Genomic DNA, 17,254 nt, shown 5'->3' on the forward strand with positions numbered 1-17,254 from the left:
CAAACCTTCCTAAACCCACTCAAACTAGCAACAGCTGAACCCAGCGCCTATACCTCTTGCTGAGTGGCCCCAGGCCTGGCACTAGCAGCAGCCATCTGCAGATTGCTTTATAGCTTATGCCAAGGGGCCCCAAGACAGAACACAGGTGGAGGCTGACTTTGACCTGCACCACCCAGGAAGCCCCAAAGCCTGTGCAACAGCAAATAGTTACAGACCACATCAGAGCACCACCCAACCACCTCTACAATCCATGGAGGGAGGTTGTTGCTGGCCAGGGTTATGGCCAGTCCTACCAGCTGTCTGGATGTGGTAAATACTTCCCATTGATCTGCTTAGAGCAATCAAGACTCATCTATAAGAGAAGGGAGTAGTGAGCCCACATGGAGGGAGCACCTCGAGCACACAGCTTGGGAGAGAGGGGAGGCTGTGCCACTGAACCCTACTATATTAGGCCATGCTACCAAGACACAGAGTCAAAGAAGCTCTACTTGCTATGTAGAAACAAACATAGAGAGGCTGCCAAAATGAAGAGAAAAAGAAATATGGCTCAAATGAGAGAACAAATCAAAACTCCAGAAAAAGAACTAAACAAAATGGGGATAAGCAATGTATCAGATGCAGGGTTCAAAACACAGGTTATAAGGATGCTCAAGGAACTTAGTGGGTATTTCAATAGCATTAACAAAAAACCAGGCCAAAATGAAGGATATATTAAGTGAAATAAAGAACACTTTACAGGGAATCAACAGTGGAGTGGATGAAGCTGAGAATCAAATCAATGATTTGGAACATAAGGAAGAAAAAAAGATATCCAATCAGTACAGCAAGAAGAAAAAAGAATCCAAAAAACAAGGATAGTGTAAGGAGCCTCTAGAACAACTTCAAGCATTCAACATTTACATCACAGGGGTGCGAGAAGGAGAAGAGAAAGTGGAAGAAATTGGAAACCTATTGGAAGAGATAATAGAACTTCCCTGATTTGGTAACGGAAATAGATATACAAGTCCAGGAAGCACAGAGAGTCCTAATCAAGATGGATGTAAATAGGACCATACCAAGACACGTCATAATTAAAATGCCAAAGGTTAAAAATAAAGAGAATCTTAAAAGCAGCAAGAGAAAAGAAGTTAGTTATCTACAGGGGAGTTCACATAAGACTGTCAGCTGATTTCTCAAAAGGAACTTTGCAGGCCAGAAGGGATGAACAAGAAGTATTCAAAGTCATGAAACGCAGGGACCTACAGCCAAGGTTGTTCTACCCAGCAAAGCTATTATTTAGAATTGAAGGGCAGATAAAGTGCTTCCCAAACAAGGTCAAGCTGAAGGACTTCATCATCACCAAGCCATTATTATATGAAATGTTAAAGAGACTTGTTTAAGAAAAAGAAGATCAAAACTATGAAAATTAAAATGGCAATAAATATATAACTATCAACAATTGAATCTATCAAACAAACTAAGCAAGCAAATCTTGTTCTTATAGAGACAGAATCACAGATTTGGAGAACATTGGGACAGCAGTCAGTGAGGTGGGGGTCTGGAGGAATGGGGGAAAAGGTACAGGGATTAAGAATATGTAGTTGTATTGATACACTTGTACTGGTAGGTACAGAATAGGCAGAGGGGTGTTAAGAGCAAGTGTAGGAGCCCTGGCTGGTGTGGCTCAGTGAATTAAGTGCCAGCCTGCAAACCAAACGGTCGCCTAGATTTGACTTCTAGTCAGGGCACACGCCTGGCTTGTGGGCCAGGCCTCCAGTAGTGGGTGTGTGAGACTCTTTCTCTCGCCCATCCTCTCTCTAAAAGTAAATAAAATCTTAGAAAGAGCAAGTATAGGAAACGGAGTTGTCAAAAAACTTACATGCATGATCCATGGACGTGAACAAAGGAGGGGGGATCTCCAGAGGGAGTGGGGGAGCTGGGGGAAAGGGGAGGAAATTGGGACAACTGTGATAGCATAATCAATAAAAAGAAAATATCTATAATAGATTCATAAAAGATAAGGAAATCACAGCACATCACTATGGAAAACTATCTGTTCACAAAAGGAAGGTAGCAGAGAGGAAGTAAGGAACAAGGGAAGTATAAAATAGCCAGAGAACAAGTAATAAGATGGCATTAATAAGCCCTTACCTAGCAATAATTACTGTAAATGTAAACGGATTCGATTCTCCAATCAAAAGGCATAGAGCAACTTGATGGGTTAAAAAAAAACACAACAACCTAACTATATGCTGCCTATAGGAAACTCACTTTAGTTTTATGGACACATATTCTCCAAGTGAGGGAAAAGAACAAAGGTATTTCGTGCAAGTGGCAACCAAAAGAAAGGAGAGAGAGCTATACTTATATCAGACAAAATAGACTTTAAGTCAAAAACTGCAACAAGAGGCAAAAAGATTATTATATAATGATAAGGGGTCAATTCATCAAAAAAGATATAACAATCATGAATATATAAACACTCAATATCAGAGCAACTAAATATATTAAGCAAATAACATCTGAAGAGAGAAATATACAACAATACAATGATAGGAGACTTCAAAAAATTAGCAGAGGAACTGAATAGATGATTTATAAAGACATACAAATGGCAGATAGGTCCATGAAAAGGTGTTCACCATCACTGATCATTGGGGAAATGCAAATCAAAACCACAATGAGATAAAACCCTACCTCTGTTAGAATAGTGATCATCAAAAAGATAAGAGACAAGTGTTGGGGAAGATGTGGAGAAGAAGAAACCCTTTCACACTGTTGGTAGGACTGTAAATTCATGCAGCCACTATGGAAAACAATAAAGAAGTTCCTCAAAAAGTGAAAAATAGAACTAGCATATGATCCAGCGATCCTACTTTGGACTATATAGCTAAAGGAGATAAGAGATACCTACATGATTATTCACAAAGTCTAGGACATGGTAACAACCTCAGTGTTTATTAATGAATAAATGAATGGATAAAGATGAGGTGAGATACGCACACACACACACACATACACACACACATATAATAGAATATTTTCCAGCCATGGCACAGAAGGAAATACTGTTATTTGTGGCAAAATAGATGGACCTTCAGGGTTATGCTAAGTGAAATAAGTCAGAGAAATAAAATGCCATATGATATCATTTATATGTGGAATCTAAAAAAGCTAAACTCATAGAAAGCTGGAAAAATTACTGTGTATCTTTTCAAATATTTTTCTGTACATTTATATGCATAAACCTCTCTAAACATGCCTAAATATGTGGTTTTGTTTTGTTGTAAATTAATAGGATAATAGTTTCATTTTAATCTGAGTTGTGCTTTTATCCCTTGGAGATATCCTGGAGATCTTTTGATATTTGATATAATTCATTTTTTAGAAAATAACTGCTTTATATTTCATGTTACAGCTGCACTACCATTTTAAAACTATTTTTTGTATACTTAGGTTTATTCTAGTTTTTTACTTTTCAAATAATGCTTTTAAAAACCTGTTTACAAATGTATTTTTAGTCACATGAGTCAGTGTTTCTGTAGGATAGTTTCCTAGAAATGGAATTTCTAGGTCAAAGGTTCTATATAATTAAAGCTTCATTAGGTTTTGTCAGATTGCTTTTTACTGTGTATTAACTAACATTGAAAATTAAATGGTGAAATTGAATTCGCAAATAGCAAAATGATCTTTTTTAAGAAGCCACATGGACACTTATAGAACATAGTAGAGTATTAATAAATAAACGACAAGAAATCATGTACACTTGAGTATGATCTGTAGGAATTTTATTGGATGTTGCTTATACATATTAAGTTAACAACAGATTATTGCAAAATCCTAGTTACTAGAATATTTACAGGTAGTGGAATTTTTGAACTTTTGCTCCATGTCTTGTTCTGAACATAGAAGGGATGTGTCATGGGGACAGGCACGTGGCCTGCAGACCTGAGTTCACGTCTTCTGTCTCTGTGAGCAGAATAACTCTAGACAAATGTGAGGTGTGTCCAGGAAGTATCCAGCCACGTAGTAAGAAAAATAGAGACATTTATTGAAGAAGATACAAGATACGAGAAACATTGTACACAGGACAATGATGCCTCAGTCCCCTTCAAAGTAGGCACCTTGGAACCTCACACAGCTCTCCCAGTCGCTATCACCTGCTCCATCATATTTTCCTGAATCTCACTGAGGGTCTGAAATCTCTTCCTTTTCAAAGGTGATTTAGCTTTGGGAAAAGCCCAAAGTCACAGGGCACCAGATCTGGTCTGTAGCAGGGCTGAGTCACCCAGATGATTTGATGTTTCACCAAAAACTGCATGAGATGTGATGGATTGGTTGTGGTGGGTATAATCAGCCAGGTCGGTATAGTTCAGGACCTTCATTTTACAGATGTGGAAATGTACTCAGTTTCACCTTCTTGTCATGAGGATACCCCGCCTTGGGATGAAACTCTTACTTGGAAGAGGATGGAACTCCTGGCTGAGTTTTTCTGTCTCAGCTGGTTTCTAACAAAGACTCTCCTGGACTATTCTTTAGTTAGCTTCCTCTGAGTCCTCTTCTCTGCTAGGCCTCAGCTTTGGCCTACCATGTCCATGTCTGTCAATTCTGAGTTCAGTTTTAGCAACAACCCTAAATCAGTTCCCATTTTGTTGTAAAAGCTCCTTAGGAAAGGGACTGAACTGGTTGCCTTATTCCTGTAGTTTCTAACATACTGCTTTGCACCTCAGCTTTGCATACAAATGAGTTTGTTAATTATAAATCCAGTTGACCGGTATTTACTGGGCATTTACTATGCACTGTGTACTAGATACTATGCTAGACACCTATGCTAGGTGCTGGGACACAGGGACGAACAACACAGGCATGATCCTTGTCTCATGGAACTTACAGGCTTGAAACCCAAGTCTGTTTCTACTGTCTCAATCATTATAGGAAAACCTCCCATTTGTTGTGTGCAGTGTAATATAGCTGGACAAAGTCTCTAAAAAACTGCTCCTTTTCATTTTTCTATGGGTTAGGTTGTAAGTAAGTAAACAGATCAGTTCATTGAAGAGTAGCTGCTTCTCAAGGTAACTGTCAAGACTAGGCCTTGTTTGGTTAGTGTATGAGCAGGGCCCAGTACAGGTGGGGCCTCCTTAAGCAGCTGACAGTACTGCAAGAACTTCCTAATAAGCCCACATGAATTTTGCATTGCCTTATATGTCTACGTAAGAGTCGTGATTGCTTGAATATACCTTGGGGTCTGGTGGCCATATGGCAAAGTGGTTAAGAATCTCAACACTGGAGCCAAAATGCTTGGGTTTGAATCCCTCGAAAGTGAACCACTATTGAGCTCTCTGATAATAAGTTACTTCTCTGTGCTTTAGTTTCCTTATCTATCTATAAAATGGGAATAATAACAATAATAATGCCTACTTGATAGTGTGGCTTAGAGGATTAAGTGAGAGGAATATATATATATAATGTATATGTTATATATAATCACATATACATATATACCAGATTTTTTGGACTATAAGATGCACCCCCTCAAATTTGGGAGGAAAATGTAGCAGTGACCCTGCTCCTGCCTCCTGTGACCCTGCTCCACTGCCCCTCCACCGCACAGAGAGCCAGGTAAGCTACATTCAGACTATAAGACGCACCCCCTTGTCCTCCCAAATTGGGGAAGATGTGTCTTGTAGTCCAAAAAATGCGGTGTGTGTATATATATAACTCAATTACCTCTTTAAAGGCTCTATCTCCAAATATAGTCATATTCTGAGGTATTGGGAGGTTAGGACTTTCAACATATGAATTTGCAGGGACACAATTCAGCCCATAGCAGTGATTTAAATAAACATAAAACAAACCTTCCTCATAAATTTTCTTAACTGTACAGTGGGAATTAAAAAACGATTACTTTTCTCTGTGTATGATTATTTTGAGGATTATATGAGATGAATTCAAGTCAGTTGTCTAGCATAACTGAGTCATATAATAGGCACCTTGCAATTGTTAAATTTCTTCCTTTCCTGCTTTTTGGAAAGGAAGAGAAATTCTGAAACTGCTTGATAAAAAAGAAGGGATACAGACCTTACGTACTAAGGTGGTAGGGTGTGGGTATTTTAAGTGAGAGAGACTCTGGGGTATCTGGGAAGTGGCAGTAAGGTGGTGGGGGAAAGGGTTTTTGTTCGCTGTGGAACATGGTATGAACAAGAAAGCCAAGGGGCCCAGATGGCCTGAGGGAGACTCAGAGGTGGGGCCTACCCTAAAACTCAGAAAGTCAGGAGAAGGACTTAGACCCTATGTGAGAGAACTTCAGCAATAGTGTTCTGAATTTTAGACTGAAAGGGATCATAATTCAATTCCTTTGTTTTGTGGAGGAGGAAACTAGCATCCAGAGTGGTTAAGTAACAGGCTAAAATCACATGCTTAGGCAATTGGCAGAGGACTTAATCAACTTTGAAAAATTATGTATGATTGGGAGCAGAAAAAGGTGGCAATTTGAGGCAAACATCTGAATTCTATCAGACTATCAGAGCTAAAGCTGTATCTTACTCATTATTTTATCTCCAGTAACCAGGTAACTGTCTGGCATATAGAGTTCAATGTTTGTTAGCTTGATCCAAAATAAATAAATTTGCAGGGGACTTGTTCAACCATAAATGTAACATTTTTGTCATATAAAATAATGTAATACATTTATGAAATATATGAAACATCTTTAGTATCATCCTGAAAATCAATATAAAAAAATATGTTAACACATGAGTTTCTGTGACTGAAAAGGTCAGTATTAGCAAACATATACTTAGGAATGCTCACAGAGTACTGGTTTGAGTGCAGAGTGTACAGTCAAACCTTGGAAAATGCAATATTCACTAAGGCTGAGCATATACTCAGCCTACAGTCAAGTAGTTACTCTTCTATGTATGTATATCCAACAAGAACATGGGCATGTAAAGTCATGTTTTGTGGTTGCATTGTTTGAAAGGGCTAGTAACTAGAAACAGCCCAAATGTCCATCAGTGGTAGAATGAATCAATAAATTGTTGTGTATTCACAGGGTGGATACAATATAGCAATCAATAAACTACAACCTTATACAGCATGTGGATGGATAAATCTCACAAATGTGAAGGGACCCAATCACAAAAGGGTGCCTACTGTATCGTTCCACTCAGATAAAGCTCCCAAAACAGGCAGAGTTCTATGGTGCCAGAATCAGGACACAAGTTACCTTTGAGGAGGTAGAAGAAGCTACTAAGGGGATTCAGAGGTGCTAGTAGTGTTCTTTTTTCCTTGATTGAGCTGGACATTTATAATTTGCATACTTTTTTGTATTTATTTTTTGTACCTAAATTCTAAAAAGTTTAAAATATACAGAAGTTTATGTATTGAATTTTTATATATCATTGTTTAAGCTTAAAATTAGTAGCACATGGTTGTTTTAAATGAGGCTAAAACAGTTACCTTAGAATATATAGCTGCTTGAGTATGTTTACCTGCAACTATATCTGCCTCCAAAGAAAGACACCTCCACCCAGCCTTCCACATTTTTTTTGTTCAGTATATTTCTTGTATTCTTACTTGCCATTTACATATGGAATTGTATTCTTAGCAAGCAAAATGGTACAGTATACAGCATATATTTCCTGTATTTAAATCTAAAGTTATTTTACATATAAAACTTCTAAGATATCAAAAAGAATTAAGCCTAGAACTATGCATATAACATCCCAATTTATCTTTTCTTCTGTTTCTTTCTATTTCATCTTCATTTCTTTCTATTCTATCTTTGTCATCAACATCATTGTTGTCGCCCTCATAATATTATTCAGAATTGCTAAAAATATACACAGTAGGTCTTAGGGAAAATGCAAACTGCTGGAATGTGGTTCTTTCAGCGGTACATTTTTCTTTCCAAAGTCAAAGGCCTTTGACTCTTGAGTATGCTCCCAGGGGTGTGCTAACCTCCCTCCCCCTCTTCCCCAAACTTCCTAATCTCATTTTTGGACTGTGTAATTGTATTTGTCTTTTGTATACATAAATAAACTATTTAAAAATACATTTTCTTTGGTGGCTGATTAGTTTTACGCATTTGAATTGGATGATGATAAGAGGTCACAGGTCTTGTAATATCCCTCAAATTAGGAAATTACTTAGAGACCATACCTCTTTAACTAGATTCATTCTCAGCTTGGAAATAACTTAGCCTTCATTCTCCTGCACCCGTCTGTGAAGTGTTTTGAAGAATCTAGCTTAAAGGAATAAAATGTGAAAATTAGAGGTTTATTTTTCTTTAAAAATGTAAACTGAGTGTTAGTATTTTTCAGACAATTAAGAGCTAACATCTAAGGGCTTTGGTTATAGTTCCTTTGCTGCTGATTAGGTATTCCTTGGTGGTGATTAGTGAATGTACAAATGCAATCATTTGGCAGGGCTTAATCACTCATGTGAGAGGAAAGTAAGTTACCTAGAAAGTGAAATTGAAGCTTGTATAACTTCCATTAACCTTATTGTTTTAATTGCAAAAAAAAAAAAGAAACATTTTTGACTAAATTAGGAATATTGAGTCATATAAGATAAATTGTGGTTTAAAAGAAATAGAGAACCTGGGGAAATGTATAACCAAATTGCTACACTTTTTAAATTATAATATAAACATAAGATAATATGTTTGTTATATTATCTGTGGTACAGGTAGCTTATGAATAATTGGCCTTTACCAACCAGGACAGATTTCCAGATTTCCCTCAGAGAGAGAGAGAGAAAGAGAGAGAGAGAGAACAAAGTACTACTTAAGGAGATGCCTCTCCTTTCTTTGTACGGGATGGCTGAGCACCCACAATTATAGCATGGGCAAGGGGGAGGAAGTATGTTTTTTCCCCAGGTTTAGTACTTTACTCAAGATTGAGAAGAGAGATATATGGCTATACCTTTTTACTTTCTACAGATCCTCTGAGGCAAGGGGAGAGTGGAATGCATCTATGTGGGCAAAAGTGTTTTTGTTTTTTATTTTGATGAGATGAATTACAGGGTCCAAGTCCTAAGAGTGAGGCCTGGGGAGTGGGTTTGAGCAACTTAGAACAGTGAGCTAGGGCGGTGTGTACGGGGAGGCCGGCTGGCTGCTCAGGTCAAGCATTGTAGGGGGTATGACTGAGGTTCAGTGGTGGTTCTTCACGTATAAAGTTCAAAAGCTCGGCTTTGGAGGCTTTTCCAGAAGACCAGCTTCTTCTTGGAGATTATTTTATACTAATCAAATTCACAATTGCTAATATACAGTTGACCCTTGAACAAGATGGGTTTCAACTGGGTCCTCTTTTAAGTGGATTTTATTCAATAAGTATTATAAATGTATTTTCTTAATATTTTTTCTAGCGTACTTAATTGTAAAAATACAGCATGTAACAAATAACATACAAAATATGTGCTTACTGGCTGTTTTGTTATGTGTAAGTCTTCCAGCCAATGGTAGGTTATTAGTAGTTAAGATTCTGGGGAGTCAAAAGTTATATGTGGATTTTCGTCTGTGCAGGGATTGACATCCCTAACACCCTTATTGTTCAAGGGTCAACTATGTACGTCTGAATGCTGTACCTGCTCCAGCCTTCCAGCCAAGATTTCTGGGCCTTCACTTCTAGGGTGATGAACTGTCCCAGTTTTCCCGAACTGTCCTGGTGTTAGCACTAAAAGTCCTACATCCAGAAAACCCCTCAGTCTGGGGGAAACCCCTCGATCCCAGGGGCATGATCGATCACTTTATTTTACTTCCCTGAGCTGGTAGCAGCTGCAGTGTGGGAGGAGGGGAAATGCAGTCACTGCTGCAGTGTACAGTCTGTTCCCCGTGGCATGGGTGATAAACATCCACTCAGCCCTAGCATAGCCGTACAACCCAGGAGGCAATTTCAGGGAGAAATGATGGTGCTGTATCTCAGGTGTGCTGAGATAGTTCTGATTATCTATTGCTACTTAACAAATGATCACAAAATTTAGAGGCTTAAGAAATGTTACTTTATCATCTTCCCCAGTTTTTGTGGGTCAGGGATTTGAGAAACACTCAGCCGGTAGTTTTGGCTCCATTGGTACCATGATGGCTACAACTATAACAGCTGGGGACTGGTCAGACACCTCTCTGTGCATGTCATCTCAGGGCCTCTCCAGGGCAACTCTCTGCATGTGCTGCTTGAAGCTCTCTCATGGCATGGTTGCCTCCAGGCAGTTTGATATTTACCTGACATTTCAGGGTTCCAGAGCAAGCATCCAGCCAACAAGTAGGTGACATCCATCCAGCCTTGAATGTCACCTCGGATATTATTGTATAACACTATTTTTACCACAGCACAGGATTCAAGGGAGGGGGGCACAGACATCATTTCTCAATGGCTGGAATGTCAGTGGCACGTATTGGGATGGAGAGGTTATTGCAGTCATCATTTGCAATTCACCACAATTACCTTGGCTCTAAAATGCAGTTTTTCATTAATAAAAGTAGTGAAGTTATTAAAATACAATTTTTCCTCATGAATTTTCATAAAGCAATTTTCATTTTGAATGAAGACAAAAAGATCAGCCTGTAAATGTTTCTTGAATTGTCCCCAAAACCCTTGCTCACCATTGTTTTACTGGACTGAATTTATCTATGTCTATCTCTCTGTCTATCTGATATATATACCCCCAAAATAAAGTCAACTGACCAAAAGTTGTAGTAACAGTCTTAGAGGATGTGTGTGGTATGTCCATGCACATAAGCACCCTGGAGAGGGAAGCCTGGAAAGGAAGGAGTAATGGGGAGGAGAGAAGAACATCAGTGGCACAGGATGACTCGGGTTGTAGGGAGGTGTTCACTGCAGAAAGAACTCTGATGACTTTGATGGCTGCAGGGGGAACTAAAGGGCAAGGACAGTAGCAGTCATTTAGAAGTGAAGGGAAGTACAAAAGGTTTGTCTGCAAAAAGTCCAGCCATTGTTAATATAATGAGAACAGTTTGTACCATGTCGATGTAACCTGGCAGCCAGAGAGTGGACTGGAATGTGCATGTGTGAACGTTGATGCCTTCACTGTACTAGTCAGTGAGGGCAGTAGATACTGATGAGTGAGCATGTGTACTGTGTGGCCATCACATTCAAAATGACTGAGGGAGTAGAGCAACAAATCTGCATCAAATTTTGCATTAAGCTTGAACCTTCCTCTACTGGAAACTGTTTGGATGATTCAGAAGGCTGCAGCTATGGGCAACTGGTGGTAGGCAGCTTCATCACGACAATGTGCCCTCTTGTGCAGAGTTTTTTTGTGAAACATCAAATCACCCAGGTGACTCAGGTCCCTATAGCCCACATTTGGTGCCCTGCAACTTCTGGCTTTTCCCAAAACTAAAATCACCTTTGAAAGGGAAGAGATTTCATACCATCAATGAGATTCAGGGCAGCTGATGGCGACTGGGAGAGCTGTGTGAGGTCCCAAGATGCCTTCTTCGAAGGGGACTGAGGCATCACTGTCCAATATACAATGTTTCTTATATCTTGTATCTTCTTCAATAAATGTCTCTATTTTTCATATTACATGGCTGCATATCTTCTGGACAGATGTTGTACATATTGCAGTTCTTGAGTATGATCATCTGGTTTAAAATGTGGGTACTAACGTTCTGGCCCAACTGGCTTAACCTGTGTCTTGCTATTGTGATGATTAAGACCCATGAGTTAGTCTTTTTGATAGTTTCTAGCTTCTTACTGCCAGGTAATAGAAATTGGGATTTTTACAAAAAGGACAGTGTGGGTGGATCTGGAGAACATTATGCTAAGTGAAAAAAGCCAGTCAGAGAAAGACAAATACCATATGATTTCATTCAAATATGGAATCTAATAAGCAAACTGAACGAACAAGCAAAATAGAGAGACTCATAGAGAGCAGTCTGAGAGCTCTAGGGGTGGTGTTACAGGTGGAGGGAGTGAGCAAAATGGTAAAAGGAATCATGGACATGGATAAGAGTGTGATGATTGTAGTGGAAGGGGAGTATAAGGGGGACAAATGGCAATGAAAAAATACAATAAATTTTTAAAACAATGTAAAGAAATAAACAGTATGACTCAAACATAAAAATGGGGAATGTGCTGACAGCATTGTTTTATTAGCAAACTTTCAGGAAGGCATGCTGCAAATCTTAATTTTTTAAACTGATTTTTTTTGGCTTGCTATATATTTAATATTCAAGTTTTATGATTCTTATTTGAGTTCTATTGCTGTGTCCTAAACTCATTATTTTGTTGAGAAAAATGTCAAAAATAAAAAAGATAGGATAGCAGAATGATTATAATTCTAAGCCATAACTTGTTTAAAAAGATATTTCATGTGTTTGATTTGTAGGAGTACTGTGATACGGTCCAGTTAGACTCTGGGATAGATTACCGGAAGAGGGAACTTCCTGCTGCAGGAAAACTCTACTACCTGTAAGTTTGTTCTTTTTTAAATTTTAATTTCCTGAATTTACTATGGAATAGTAACTGGGAAAGGATGAAAAAAATAAGCAGGGTAATTATTAGATCATGAAAGGCTAGTTTTGAAGCTTGTGATTTTTAAAATACAAAATAATATTAACTTCTTTAAACTGCATTTTTTGCCACCCGCATTTGCATGATTTATAATGTGTGATTGGATGAAACCCTAATTAGCTTTTTGGGGAGGAGTGATGACAGATGGTTAGAAAGTAATGAGTATGCTCTTATAAGACATTCTAGTAATAAGAAAATATCTTTATTGTGCTAAAGTGATTAATTATTTGTAGACATATTCTGACAAATGTTCCATTTCTGTTCCCCGAAAATAGTTGTTTTATTTTGTCAGACAATCTGTTTGTATTTATCATTGTTGATCGACTTCCATACATAACTATGTAAATTTTATATACACAAGTACAACTGGATACATTCTGTCTTTTAAGGGCTAAAACTTTCCTGAGTGGGCCAATTTAGAAATAATACATGTCTTCAGCACGTGCAGTGGATGCTGAAAAACAAATATAGTTTGTAAAATGTATGTTTTAGAAGTTGAAAAGGAAGAGTGCTTCACAGACGCACACTATTGTGTTGCGTGTGCCGCCAGTGCTGGGCACATCGTAGGTTCCCAGCGAATAGGTCAAAGGCAGCAATTTTCAACCTTTTTCATCTCATGGCACACATAAACTAATTACTAAAATTCTGTGGCACACCAAAAAAAATTTTCTTTTTTGCTGATCTGACAAAAGAATAGGTATAGTTTTGATTCATTCACACCCGATGGCTATTGTTTTATTGGTTGTTCTCATTTTTTTACTTGACTGTCCAAGGGAGAAGAGGTCAGTGCCTTAAAACGTGAGTCGGGTGTCTCATGTTTTAAAAGCTCCAGCAGCACACCAGTTGGAAAGTGCTGGTGTAAGGGCTAATTGTGATTGAACTCTAAGGCATGTTTCTGCTAATTTAAATTTTGATGACAATGAGTATGTGAGAGGTTCAGAAAAGTTCTTGTCTCTGCCACCTTGTAAGCAGAAGCACTTTACTGTTTTTGAAGCAGAAATTAGCTAGAAAAATCACATAATTAAAATTGCATACTTTACAGTGTACCAAGGGAACTATTTCAGTTTATTATTCAGATTCTGATGATTATTTATAGGAGGTTCTTCATCTGCCCTTAAGTACTTTGTCTTTAAAGTACTTTATAATTTTAAAAAACCCTTATAGCACTTTTTTCTGCTTTAACTTAGACTCCCCCCAACCCCCAGTTTCTTTTATGTTTGTGTGTTTTCTGGACTTTTTATTCTTTTGATATTCGCAGACTCTTCTGATTCTCAGCTACTTATTTCTTGATATTCCAGATGTATAGTACTTAGAAATTAATTTATTATTATTATTTTCTTTATTTTTCAAAGAAGGTAATCCTCATTCCCTGTTTTCTCACCAAGTGTACCCAATGTGTGGAAGAAGTCAAACATTTTTCTAATGGGAAGCTCCCTAAGTAAAGATGGTAGTCTGGGTCTAAAGCATGGTACTTGTTTCCTAGTGCTAGGGAGGTCTCAGTGGATTTACAGGAGGTGGAAAGGCTGCTTTTGCTTGGAGCATAAACATTTTCTCTTCGACCTGCCTTTGTTACCCTTGCCTCTTCCCGGTAAAAGTAATACGGTTCTAACACAACGAGATTCAGGCTGTGCTTAAACCATGTACTGGAAGAAAACAAACTCTGACAACATCTGAGTCCATGAAACGAGAATCTACGAAGGATTCCATGAAACTCCGGAGCAGCTTTCTTAAAATATATATAAATTCATTTAATCCTCACAGAAGATAGATTTGGTCACAAATTTAACATCAAAAGGGCTTTCACCATAGTCTGGTCTCCAGGAAGAGAGAGCCTGGGGGCACACCTCAGTCAAAAGGGTCAGGCAGATATGTGTCCCTACGGAGAATTTGGAATTAAAATAAATCCGCTCAGAAGTGTGAGAATAATACTAGCTACCAGGACAGGGTGCTAGGGATATAATTCATTGTTTTATATGGACCCTTAGATAGGAAAGAACTTCTTTTATGATGGAGTGGATGAAAATTTCGTGTTTATATATTAAATTGTGATTTAATTAGATTTCCTTTTATCTTGTTCTTACAGGAAAACATTAGTTTTTCCCCATAACAGATTTTAATGTGCTATGCTATATATTTCCCCATTAAAACATGTGTTTATTACCTTCTGCTTAAACATCTGGAGTTGGTTCCTGAACATGCAAGTCCACACTACCCCCGTGTCAATTTCACTAGCACACCAGGGGCCTAAAAAGTAAAATTTCTAGCTTCCCTCTGGGGAAACATCAAGTACTATCTCAGAATTTCATGTAAGCAAAATCCCATATATGATCTTTAACTAAATAGAAATATTCGTTAACTCAGTATTTTATTAGCCTAATTTTCCAAAACCAATTAAAAATGTCCCCAAACATAGTTCAGATAGTATCCATGATTACTATAGATTTTTAAAAACTACCCCAAAAGTTGATATGGAAAAATTTCTATGGTTTCTAACATTGTCTGGTTCACACAAGGCATTGTATGTTTGTTTCTAATCTATTTCATTTGCGGTTTTGCATCACATTCAATTTAGAAATCCCCGAGTACCTTAAATAAATAAGTTGCAGATGGTTTTTAGACTATCCCAAGAAGTTTTCAAACTCATATAAAACAATCTCAGAGAATTTAAATTAGCAAGTTAACAAACCACTGAGAGCTTGAGTGCAAATATCCAAACTTTTACATAAAGTACCCCATGGTTGACCAGTTTTCATTCGACTGTAACCACATGGTTGGTCTTCCCAGAGATGAGCACAAATCATTTGCCTGCTGGTTGCTTGGTGGATTGGGCTCCGTAAGATAGACCCCTATGTGTGGAATATAGTTTGCCTAAATCCAAACAGGTCAACAAAGCACTGGGCTTCCTTTTCCATTGGTCAGGGGCTTGGACCAGTAATTTATTTTGAACTGCCTGGTGTTTGCCACCAATAGTCCCATCCATGCCTTCCAGAAAATATAACTGCTTCGTACTAACTCGCCGCTTGGGGGCTAGTGGCACTAGAGGCTGTTATTTTACATACCAATAAGCATCTTCTTCAGACCAGGGAACACCACTGCTGAGGGACACATTGGATTTGCCCCAGGCCATTTTCCTTGTCACTTCTGAGAAGGTTACAGTTTCCTGGGAAGAGGAGGTCAGGTCACCTTGGACTCCCCCTTTATCTGTCACTTTTCATTTTCCTTTGTCATTCAGGAGCTGAGTTAACACTGCTTCCTTTTTCTACTAGTCTGTTGAAGGAACCGCAGGTGGGGCTGGGGAGAGGGTTCCTGTGTAAACACTATCATACTCATACACAAGCTTCTCATCTTTAGCGTAGCCTCAGAGAGCATGTTATGGTGGTTCCCTCCTTGCTCCCTAGTCTCACTGTGATGGGGATGGTGAGTTTTGCTGAGGGCTTAGCTAGATGCCTGCATAGGCAGTGAATTGTGATGTAGGAGAGGAACCCAAGTTTGGGGAATGTCCTATTTTCAAGCTAGAAGTAAGCAAGCTTACTTTGTGTCTCAAGGTAGACATTGCCTTATCCCTCAAGGTTTTTTACTACAAACACAACCTGAGAAATGGTTAGATGCAGTCTTGGCAGACTCAGCAAGATGCATAGGTGAGAGAGAGTCCCATGGAGGACCATTTCTCCCAGCAGGGTACATTTGACAGTTTCTAACCTCAAAGAAACCAGTCTTTTTTCCTTTATTTCATTTAGTTCCTAGTCACTGAAGTCATCTAGCACTTTGACAAAATTACATCTGAGCACATTTTTCAGTTAAATTGTCTCAAGGCTATTTCAATTCCATGTATTTGGGGACTATGGATCATACTGAAAATAATGAAAAATATGTTACAACTTTTCAGATGCAGCCCCCAAGTTTACATATTTTTCACCTGGCTAATAGAGTAGACTTTTATCCATCTTTAGAACACATTTAAAAAAAAGTTTCTCCTTAAATACTTCTACCAATTTTCCTTTTTTTTTTTTTTTAGCAATTGTTCTGTCTCAAGTATTCTCAATATTGCACTTGGGAAACAACTATTCCAAATAGGAAATATCATATCCTGAGAATATATTTTTGAACCATTAAAGAATGTTTGTTGGCAGAAACACAAAGTTTCAAAGTTATGGCTCTGTTTTAGAAGGTCTGCAAAAACACAGCCTGGAGCTCATACAAGTTAAAATGTACTTCCCACAATTAAAAACATGTTGTTCCTTGTCTGTGATCTTCCCTATGCACATCTTTCCACTCTCAACTGAGAGAAACAGATCAATGAAAATTTAAGACATTGCTTAGCTCAATTGTTACATCTTCTACCTTAAACTTTGGCAGAGATCTGCCTGGGATGTTGCCGTCTTCTGGTTCAGCAGAGTCCCATTCCAGGGGTTTCTGACCCATACATTGGAATCTATAGTTTGAGTCTTAGTTTTTCTTACCAGTTAGAGTACCAGCTCCATCATTTCCTGTTTCATTTCCCATTGAAGAACCTCTGAAACATCTGCCAGTAGAAGCAACTTGACAATGAAGTCTAGCCCCCATCCTTTTAGACTGTAATTTGTTTTAGTTCCGTAGACCAGGGGTGTAGACCTGTAGACCAGGGGTGTCCGACCCGCTGCTAGTGGCCCGCATGCGGCCCAGGGTGACTACGAATGCAGCTTAGCACAAAATCATAAATTTACTTAAGACATTAGGTTTATTACTAAGTTTTATTACTT

General features: G+C 38.4%; 1 protein-coding gene across 2 annotated transcripts in view; it reads left to right on the forward strand.

Moving 5' to 3' along the window:
- Nucleotides 1-17,254, forward strand: part of AFG1L (AFG1 like ATPase) — a 196,291-nt gene that overhangs the window by 119,370 nt on the left and 59,667 nt on the right. For both annotated transcript variants that reach the window (XM_028510644.2, XM_028510643.2), the window contains exon 8: nucleotides 12,331-12,413. In XM_028510644.2, coding sequence (XP_028366445.1) covers nucleotides 12,331-12,413 — 83 coding nt within the window. The remainder of the gene's footprint in view (nucleotides 1-12,330; nucleotides 12,414-17,254) is intronic.

The sequence above is a fragment of the Phyllostomus discolor genome, chromosome 4 (assembly GCF_004126475.2).
Source record: "Phyllostomus discolor isolate MPI-MPIP mPhyDis1 chromosome 4, mPhyDis1.pri.v3, whole genome shotgun sequence".
In the NCBI taxonomy this organism is placed as follows: domain Eukaryota; kingdom Metazoa; phylum Chordata; class Mammalia; order Chiroptera; family Phyllostomidae; genus Phyllostomus; species Phyllostomus discolor.